This window comes from Patagioenas fasciata, chromosome 11, assembly GCF_037038585.1.
Source record: "Patagioenas fasciata isolate bPatFas1 chromosome 11, bPatFas1.hap1, whole genome shotgun sequence".
Lineage (NCBI taxonomy): Eukaryota > Metazoa > Chordata > Aves > Columbiformes > Columbidae > Patagioenas > Patagioenas fasciata.
This window is the reverse complement of record NC_092530.1, coordinates 18,656,880-18,666,496: the sequence shown is the minus strand read 5'-3', so window position 1 is coordinate 18,666,496 and position 9,617 is coordinate 18,656,880. Positions and strand designations below refer to the sequence as shown.

General features: G+C 44.3%; 1 protein-coding gene across 2 annotated transcripts in view; it reads left to right on the top strand.

Annotated features, from left to right (window-relative positions):
• The first annotated feature begins 4,098 nt into the window (after positions 1-4,098).
• The window catches only part of KIAA1210 (KIAA1210 ortholog), a 40,261-nt gene continuing 34,742 nt past the window's right edge, over positions 4,099-9,617 (top strand). The window contains exons 1-2 of one of the 2 annotated variants that reach the window (XM_071813499.1): positions 4,100-4,453; positions 5,506-5,610. Coding sequence is in view for 1 of the 2 variants with exons in the window: in XM_065846649.2 (XP_065702721.1) it covers positions 4,392-4,453 (62 nt within the window). In the remaining variant the exon portion in view is untranslated. Of the gene's footprint in view, positions 4,454-5,505; positions 5,611-9,617 lie in introns of both variants that reach the window. The other variant, XM_065846649.2, reaches the window with a different exon arrangement.

Sequence of the window (9,617 nt, the reverse complement as noted above, 5' to 3'; positions counted from 1 at the left end):
TTTAACCTGAGCTTCATTACTCAGTGGTAAAGACATGAGAACTGGCATCTAGACTTGGATTCTGCTGGTTTTGCCCCCAAGTACCTCAGTTGATGCGCACACACTGGTAGGGTTACTTTTTCAGAGTTAAACAAATGAATAGGATGTGTCAGTTGTGCGGGGGTTTGCAGCTCTGCCCGAAGAGGGGGGCACGGTCTGTGCAGCTGCATCCCGGGCTGCGGGAGCGCGGGGTGCTCGGGCCGACGGGAGCTGGGAAAGGTGGAGAGAGGCAAAATACCCGAAAAGTGCAAAATGTGACTCGGGGTGCAATTGCAAGACACGTGTTAATTAACACTCAGCATCTTCATTATGTAAAATCCAGGTGCGTACAGAGCAGTCTGTGTGACGCTCACCCCAAGGCAACCGTGCCGGGGGAGCCGCAAACCTCCTCCAGTGAATTCTCGGCTAACAGACACCGTGTTTTTGCAATAGCAAAATTTACCAGGGGAATGCAGTCAAAATGTGACTTTGTTACACTGGCTGGGAGAGAGGGCAGTAGGCTGGATTTGGTAGAAGTTAAAAGCTAAAAATGAGAGCCCAAAGTGGGCCTTGTGAACAATAAATCAGTTCAGAGACACTAAAATACACATGAACTCAGAAATGCTACAGGCTGTCAGTTTGCTGTAGGATTTCTACTCCTACCTTTACATTTGTTTGGTGAAAAATTTACATGAAACCTTAATCCTTTCCTGAAAATAAAAACAAATCTATCAGATATCCATGTTTAAACACAGTCTGTGAATCATGGGATTTCCTAACTGTGTGACATCTGGTCAGTCCCTGCTGCTGTGAGCTGTGTGTGTGTCCTGCCTGCATGCAAGCCAGCCTTGAACGGACGTCATGCGAAGTGTTTGCTGTCTGGGAGCCCAGGACACCGTTAGCCCTTAGGGGTGTATTTGCAAGAGGTGGCGAGAAAAGCAGTAGAACTGTAGGACACGAAACATATTTTGAATTTCTGGTTGTGTGTGTAGCTCCTAACACCTCTGCTGTCAGGCTGCTGGCGTGTGCCCTATGCACGTGCATACATGTAGGAAGTACCTATGGAAACGTGCCAGTGTTTATTAGCTCACTTAGTTCCCCCGTTGGCTTACTAGTTGCTGTTGGTTACTTACGTTGGAGACACCTTTTTTGCAGTGGCACAGGTGAAAGTGCCTATGAAACAAATAACTTGCTGTTCTTAGGAACTATATTTTGGTGCAAGCGTTTCTCAATGGTTGGGTTGCTGGGCCTTGCCCAGACTTGCTTCCCTCATTCTCTCTGCAGACATTAAGAAGCCTGCTGGGAAGCGCAGCTGGCGGTACCGCGGCAGAGGGCAGCTCTGTTAGGGCTGCTCGTGCCGCCTGCGGGCTCAGAACGTGAGGCCAAATGGATTCGGATGTGCAGTGATCACAGGGGGTGGTGCAAGGTTGGGCTGTTGAAGGAAAGCAGTGACAGTGAGGCTGAAGAAGTCGATGGGGAATGCCATAATTCAAATGAAAGTGAGCCCAGACTGGGTTATTTCAATAAAGCCAAGCCACAAACTTTAGAGGAAATCCAGATCTGATTCAGCTTCCAGGTGTCTAAACTTGCTGTCTTCCCCGTCTTTAAAGAACCATCTTTACTTTGCCAAAGTCCGTATTGTGTGGTTGTTTGGTGTTCATCTGCTTTCCAAGCTGAAAACAGCTTTAATTAACTGGCAGCAGAGCAGCCCATTTGCTTTAGCACTTGACAAGTGAAGAGCTAATGTAGCTCAGCGACTGTTTGGCTGTCAGACCTGGGGTACAGCACCTACCCACTTACTGGCACTGATTTACCTGTGGACTCAGAGCCTGTGATGTCTATCAATGTCTGGGGTTTCAGATCTGTGCCCGTGAAGCTCAGTGTGCAGCCATTTGGAGCTGTGCTAGCGATAAAGAGCCCGAGCAGTGCGTAGTAAATGCTGCCATAAAGTGGCTTGGAGACTGGTACAAAGATAAAGTATCAAAAAGGATTAAATCCTCCAATGGGGTAATTATTTTTAATGATTGTTTACTAACCTGTGCTTCTGGGAAAGTAAGGGGGGTTCTAGATGGTGCAATGTGTGTTGCTAAACTGCTGGTTCTTGGGAACAGGACTATGACCTGAATGAAAACCAACAGATGAAAACCTGCATGTTCAAGTAAGTAACTTCAAGACGAAAATACATGAAAAAAAAAAATGAAAGGAAGCATATTATGAAAGCAAAACACTTGAGGAGCTTAGGAGACAGGGAATCTGCTTCGTGTTCACAAAAAATCTGATCTTTTGCAGTTCGTGGGCTGTATTCTACACCAGTTAAAGAGACAAAATTCTTCGAAAGCCATCAGGATTTCACCCTTCCATTGGCTTTAGGGGTTGGGCCTTCCCACTGAAAGGCCATTTGATCTTTCTTGCTTTTAAATACAAATGTGAATTTCTCATGAGGTCTCCTTCATTTCTTACTATAAACGTTTCTGTTGGCAGCATTTTCTGAACTAAATGCCAGGCGGATTTCAGATGCAATCCTGCATCCAAGGTTTTGTACGTTAAGCCAGTCAGAAGGTTTCTCCAGTAATCTCCAGGAATTCCTTCTTGGTGGTTGTTACCCAATAACCAGAGTCTTGATTTTTTTTTTCGATGGGCTTTTCTGGCAGGTGGAGACGAATGCTCTCTAGCCAGCCTTTTGCTGTTACTATTAGGGGTTCAGCGCAAAGTCATTGTGACAAATGCGGTAGTTCAGGACAACAGTGAAACCCATTTGGGTAAAACTTGAACTAGTGCTACTGTATTTTTGCTTCTTTGTCTTTACCCAAGCGAGAAAAAGTGTATCTGCTTGAGATCAGGTTTGATTTGCGGTTCTTCTGTGGATGGCATTGAAGCTGGCAGCTCGTAGAGGCTTTCTTTCCTGCTAAGTGGGAAACTGGACTGGAATATGATTTGGTTCCTGTTTGTGATGGCCCTTGCACTTGCTGCCATTTACTATTTGTGTCACGGCTTTCCTTTGTGTAGTGGGCTTGGTAGAAAATAGAGAAATGGAGTTGTCTGTTCACAGATTTCAAAGTTCGGCCCCATTATGAATCTGCTGTAGCTGGGTCAGTTATGGGGCTCCTCACAGAGATGCATTTCTCAAACTTCATGTCTCTCTTACAGGAAAGGTGTTAAAAGAAAACATTTTTTTCAAGTATTCCAGAAGAACTGCTCCAACTTAAATCCGGTCTCGCTACTCAACACCTTTAAGAGGAGCTCATATAGAAATACTCACATAATACTGTCTTGCCAGCATTCAAATATTATATACTAGCTGAGAAATACAAATAAGAGTTATGAACCTACTGGATTTACATATGTATGTGTTTTTTTTAATCAAGAGCTGCGATTCTTACCAAACATGCAACTCCAGGCACCAGCTAACACCTTGTTACTGGCTGTGATGCTCCCAGCGCTGCACAGGCAGCCCAAGGAATGTCTTGCCTCACCTCTCTGCGTTCACCTCAGCAGAGGTCATTAACAGCTGTGATGCAGATTCATTGCCATATGAATTTAATGCAATGTAGTGTTGGAAATGTGTGCAGCTATGTTGTCCCCAGGGCTTGGGTCAGCCCCGGGAATGAAGCTGTTTGAGGTTTATGTTCCCCAGTATTAAACCAGACCCACTTTCCTCCTTCCGCACCCAGTGAGGGTCCCCTTGGTTGTGCTGGCGAGTGACGACTGTTGCGTGTATTGTCAGAGGGCATCACCAGACAGTATTCTTCTCATACAGCACGCTGACTACTTTAAACTCCAGAGCTTTTTGCCCGACCTTGCAATATTGCAGTTTTGTTGTTTTGTTTTCTTCTCTGTTTATGTGCAGAGTAGCTTGTTAGAATAGATTGTGATTTACATCGAGGTGGGATAATGCCTGTTCTGGAAGGTCCAATGCACCCCTTATGTACTGGAGAATTATTACAGTTTTTAGTCATTATTTCAAAGATGTTGCAAGTACTTCCTGTAGCCTTTCTCTGTCTAAAAAATAACAATAACAATTAATCTCCTCAGGGCTTCTTCAAATCCTAATTACAACCAAGCCTCTCATTAGTCCCACGGGGAGGCAGAATCAAATACCATATGGTATTTTACACTTAGGATGCTGTGCTTAACCAAGAGCTGGAAGGAGGCAGGAAAAGGGGGAGTTAACAATTCATAACCATGTACGGAGCAGGCACAGCCCTCCTTGGACCCCGTTCAGCAGAGTCTGAGGGCCTCAGATCAGGAACTTTATCTGGCAAGTAATTGCATCGGCACGCTGGCTTTCTTGTGCGCGTGTGTGGGCACTCGGAGAGCGGGACGCGAAGCTGCTGAATTCTTTGTGCTGGCATCTGCACGCAAGGATGGAATAAATGCACACACGCCTCCCGGGAAGGACCATGGCTGGATTCTACGGCTGCCTGAAAAGTAAAAAGTAAGTGCCATGCTGAGCCCTCCCCTCCACCTTCCAAAGCGAGCTGAGGCTGGTGGGCACTTGGAAATCCTGTCTTTGTTGTGTTTCAGCAGCAGCACTGAACAAAATGCTTGTGCCTTGAGACCGAATACCATTCTGAGTACAAAAGTGCAAAAAATCAGTTCTGGCTGAAATACCAATGTGGAGAAAATTGGTCATGTGTTTTTCCTTCAGAGGTATAAACATGAAATATTGAAAAAGGAATTAAGAACCTTTTCCTGTCTAATTATAGCAAGAAGAAAAATGTTCTCTTCCTTATTGATTAGCTGTTTTGTTTATATATTATCACATAAAAATGAGAAATAAATGCGCATTGGCTTTTAAAAAGTATTCAACTAGAAATTTGGCAGTAAATGCTCTTTGAGAACTTCGTGTGCTTAATTTTTGTATGAGCAACCTGAGATTGATTTCTGCAATTGCTCCCTGTTGAGAGATTTGGTTGCATTTAAAATAAATATTTTGTATTGCTTCACTGATGTATTCTGTTGGAGCAGACTATAAAGGGAGAAGAGAATGCAATGATGTATGTTAGTATAATATTTGTACTTTAAACCAACGTGATGATACGTTCTGGTTTTTTCTTTGACGTTTTCCCTGCTAAGGAATGGAACAAAATTTCTGCTGCAAAAACTGAGCAATGTATTTTGATGATGTTTTGCATCAGCAGACTGTAGAGGGCTCTATTCTTGCATACAGTATGGGATTACAGAAAGTGAAAATGGACAGTGAAAGGCAAGCAAAGTTGTAACTTGAGGCTTAAGATGCGAATGCGGATAGTTAAATGTATGGGTAAGTACTGCTTAGGAGAGAGGGGAAAGTACAGTTAAAAAGTTAAGCTGGGAATTCACTTTTTCTCCTTTTCCCTCTCCTCCAAGGTTGTATCCCTCATACCAACTTTATCTGGCATTACTCTGGTGGAAATGTGCATTTTCAAAGGCACACAACTCTTCTTGGAGATCAGTTAGCATTTCCATCCCATATTGACTCATTTCCTCTTTTGCAATTTGCAACAGTGTCTATGAGATGGATCTAAGTACTTGGAAAGGAAGACTGCCTTAGAGAAAGGGGGAGGATGTGATCAGAACTGGCAAAAGGGCTCAGAGTGAGTCCTGATGAAGGCAGGAGGATTGGTGCTTGAATTGACAAGAAAAATCAGTGTACATTGTTTGATTTATGCCAAGTTGTTTTTCCCCCAAATCCTCCAGCATCTGATGCAGTTAAAACCAACTGGGATGTCTGAGGCTCTGAATGCTGGGCAGATGGAGCTTCCCTCATGTGGCATATGATCTCTTCTTTCCTGGTGGATCTCCACCTGATTTATGAGGAACTGTGGAGTTTTTTTCTTCAACAAATTCTTCTTTCTTGTTACTTTTCAGTTAGGTCTCTACACTTGATATATATACAGGTTATATGCCTCAACCTGTTATTTCAGCCCCGTGATATGTTTCCAAGTGGGTTAGCGCAACTGTTATTACTTTGCCGTCTTCACAGATTTTATATGCTGCTTTGGCTGTGATTATTGGCCGTTAAAATGAGTCTAAGACACCAATTGCAGTAACAGTGATGCTTTTAGCCTGAGATTAATTTTGGATGACATTTTTTTGGAGTTTGCCCTGAAGAGTTTGTCTTTTTGAACAAACGGCTCATTGGAAAGGCTTCCCCAAACCTGCACGTGGTCCTCCGACCTGCAGGAGTCAGTTTGCTTTCTGAATGAAAGCTATTTTGGAACAATTGGCTTGGGTACCAGCAGGGATTTAACCAGACTAGCACAGAGCTCGGTGCAGGCCGTGAAACCTGCCCCTGACGCAGCTTTAATCCAGGTAATTCTTCATCACAGCCACGATCTTGGCTGCTAGTCCAATGAAATAGAGGTTGTAGATTGCTCTCATATTTCTCTTTAAACTGCATCTGCAACCTGAATAATCTTAAATTGTTCTTCCAGCAAGTTCGTTGCTTGTCATGCTTGTTGCAAATTTTCATTGTGCTTGGTCCTAGTATAGTGTCTGAAAAAATATTAGATCTGGACAGATAGGATGAAGTTTTCTAAAGCTTGTGGAGGAATCTTTTCATACGTCTCTCAGTTTTTGGTACTGGCCAAATGCATAGTTAGGAGCTGAAAATGTGGTTGCTTGAATAGTAAGGTTCACTGATGGTCAACGCAAACTGCTGGTTTCTAAAGACAAATATAGTGTGTTAGAAGCTATATAAAATATTTGGCTGAAGGCTTTGCATGCCAGCTCAGAACTGGTTTCTATAACAGCCTATAAGGAAATGTATTTAACTGGTCTGTACTTAATGCGGTCACTCAGGATTTCATGATGCCTTTCGCAAGCAATCCCAGAATTATAGACATGTTTAAATTTTAATGTTTTCTGCTATACCATGCTCTGCACTTCCAGTGGGATATTGTATTATTTTCTTGTAGTCCGAAATTGTAAAAAACTGCTGATGTGCACTTTTATCCTGCAAACAAGTTCAGCATTTGGGTAAAGCAAGTTGATCAAGGGATGCATCAGTATAATTTTGAATATATTTTTAGGTTGCTTGAGATGAAAGTAATTGCGAATGTAAAATGATGTTATGACCATGAAATGGAGTTAAATGTGTTTTCTGGATTAGGTGCTGTTGCTGTAGCTTGTGTTGTTGCCTGTTCAGATGAGTGTCAGGAAGGGAGTTTGGTGTTTACTGGGATTGTTGCAAAGGCGGTGTATGCTGTCCCCCGATGGACAACCAGCGGAGATGTCTGTGCATTGCCCCACGCCGTCTGTTGAAGAGGGTCTCGGGACAGTGGAAGGAATGCCAGAAGTCCCTTTGTCACTGGTGCATAATATACTTTTTACAGCGTTTATATCTGTGTGGGATCCTTAGAGCCTTTGGTTCCCCATCCCCAGCGAGCAGATGGTATTTCAGCTTGGACACCAGCAAGTGAATTGGAAGTGGTTTAAAGCTCCACCAACTGCTACTGAAGTAGCAACTTGGCGCTGTGGGGAACGGGGCAGTTTAAAACTGTTGGCTCTTCTCTGTCAGCAGCTCATTTGCCTCCCGTGGCCTCTCTCTGTTTCGGAGGCACGTCATCGCTGCGGGTCTCAGTAGCTGTGTTTGGTGCCTGTCCGCAGGATGTGGTGCTGTGCTCTTCCGCCCACTTTTAGACATGGAGCATCTCTCCAGGACTCACGGGCCGTTTGAAGTGACATGCTGGCTCACGGGCTATCCCTGTCCTGCCCCTGGGCTCGGTGGGGCTGGCAGCTGTTGGGGCTGAGTGGCCTTGGAGTCGGTGCTGGGAGCTGGGGCAGAGCTGGTGCTGCAGTCCCGTGGGGAGCTGGGGGGTCTGTCTGTGTGCGTGGTGAATTCTGGTGAGATAAAATCCTTCCCTTCAACACTTTGATATCCTGAAAGATGTTTGTTTATTGTACACCGCTTTGACACAATATTTCCTAACCAGGGCAAGAAACAGTAACAGTTTTTCCGTTTGTTCATTTGTTTGGTTGGTTTTTTTTTGAGATGAAAACATTTGAGGACGAAAGGTGGTTCCTGCCCAGCAAAGCAAGTTCACCAGTGCAGAGACAATCCCTGGATCCACACAGGGGTGACAATACTGGGTTTTGAGAAACAGCTTATGGGAGGTGGCAAAAGGCAAAGCATTGAGCAGGAGATGGGCTGTGCTTGTGTGGGACGTGCAGAGCTGTCCCCGCTGGGGCCAAGGCACAGTGAGTGAGCTGAGGCGAAAGGACTCCCTGAGCATCACGATTCTATCAGGGGGAATCTTTCAATACACAGCCTATGAGCATGTTCCTGTACATGGCAGTTATACAGAGTGTTTGGACATTTGTGAGCATTTTGTCTCCAGCCCACAGGGATCGTTCAGTATTATGCCTGGCATTAAATGTGTGCAGGCTTAAGTCCTGTTTTCTTACTCAAGAATAGTAGAGAGGGTGAGCAAAAGCAGTCAGGAGGCGGCAGAGCCAGGGCACTGCAGGCAGTTGAGCACAGTTATTATAGCACAATGGTGCTGTATTATTAACAAAAAGATCAACTATTTGTCTTTGTTGATTCATTCCATTTGACTCATCTCTGTGCAAGAAGTTCAGTTCTGGCTTAATACACCAGTGGAGTCACCCCACATCTCCCAGTCCTCCTCGTTCTGTTGGTGCTTCTCTCTGGATGGTGTTTGTTTCAGCAGCCGCAGCGCTGCGGTGTGCGCTGGCTGCAGGCAGAGGAATTCCAAGCAGGCATCCCTGTTTGTTTGGTTTCAGCAGAACAGCCCTCTCCTTATCTCCGACGTGCTGAGTATTTGAGAGACGTGCACCTCTAATGCTGCCTGTCCTGCTTTTCTTGCACTGGAGCTGAAGCTTCTTGGTTTGGGACAATCTGCTGAATGTGATTCTCACTCTTCCGCACCATTTGGCTGTCAGGGTTTTTGTCTGCATTAGTTTGCCAGGCCAAGCCATGAAAACATCTTGTCGTAATTTTGCCTTATGTCTTCTTACACAGAAAACTTCTGCTCAGTGTATAGCTTTGTACCCTTACAGCCAACTGCAGAGATTAATTTATCATTCCCCCTTGTACAGAGGTGTAGAAAATTTAATAGCTGTGATATGAAGGCCTATAATTGGCTTTAGAAGATGGAATCTGGCTATAGACATGTGAGACAAAAATGTGGTAGGTCTAAGCTGTATTTCCAGTAGACAACCTACCTGAGCTGGTGTAGGGCAGCTAGAGCTGATTACCAGCCAACCTTGGGAAAATCTGAGATAAGTCTGTGGGGAGACAGGAAGAATCCCCAAGGTGATTGCAGCGTTGATTCCCCCCTCCTTCCTTCCCCTATTTCTCTTAGGGGTTGCTGCTGTAAGAAAACAGTTGAGCACAAGGTGCTCCACTGTAACGTAATCCAAGTTTATAATTCTGCATTAAAACTGTTGTAGTTTCAAGGTTGGTAAAACTATTATGGATCAAGGAGTTTTAAGCAGTATTTTGGATACAGCAAATACTAACTGCAGATTTTTTATTTCTTTTTTGTGTCTTGTTCTATTACTAGTAATTATTTGTATCAAGATAGCAGGTGGCCCTCCAAGGCTTCATTGTGGGAGTCACTGTTTAAACAAACAAACAAAAAAGTCAGTTAATA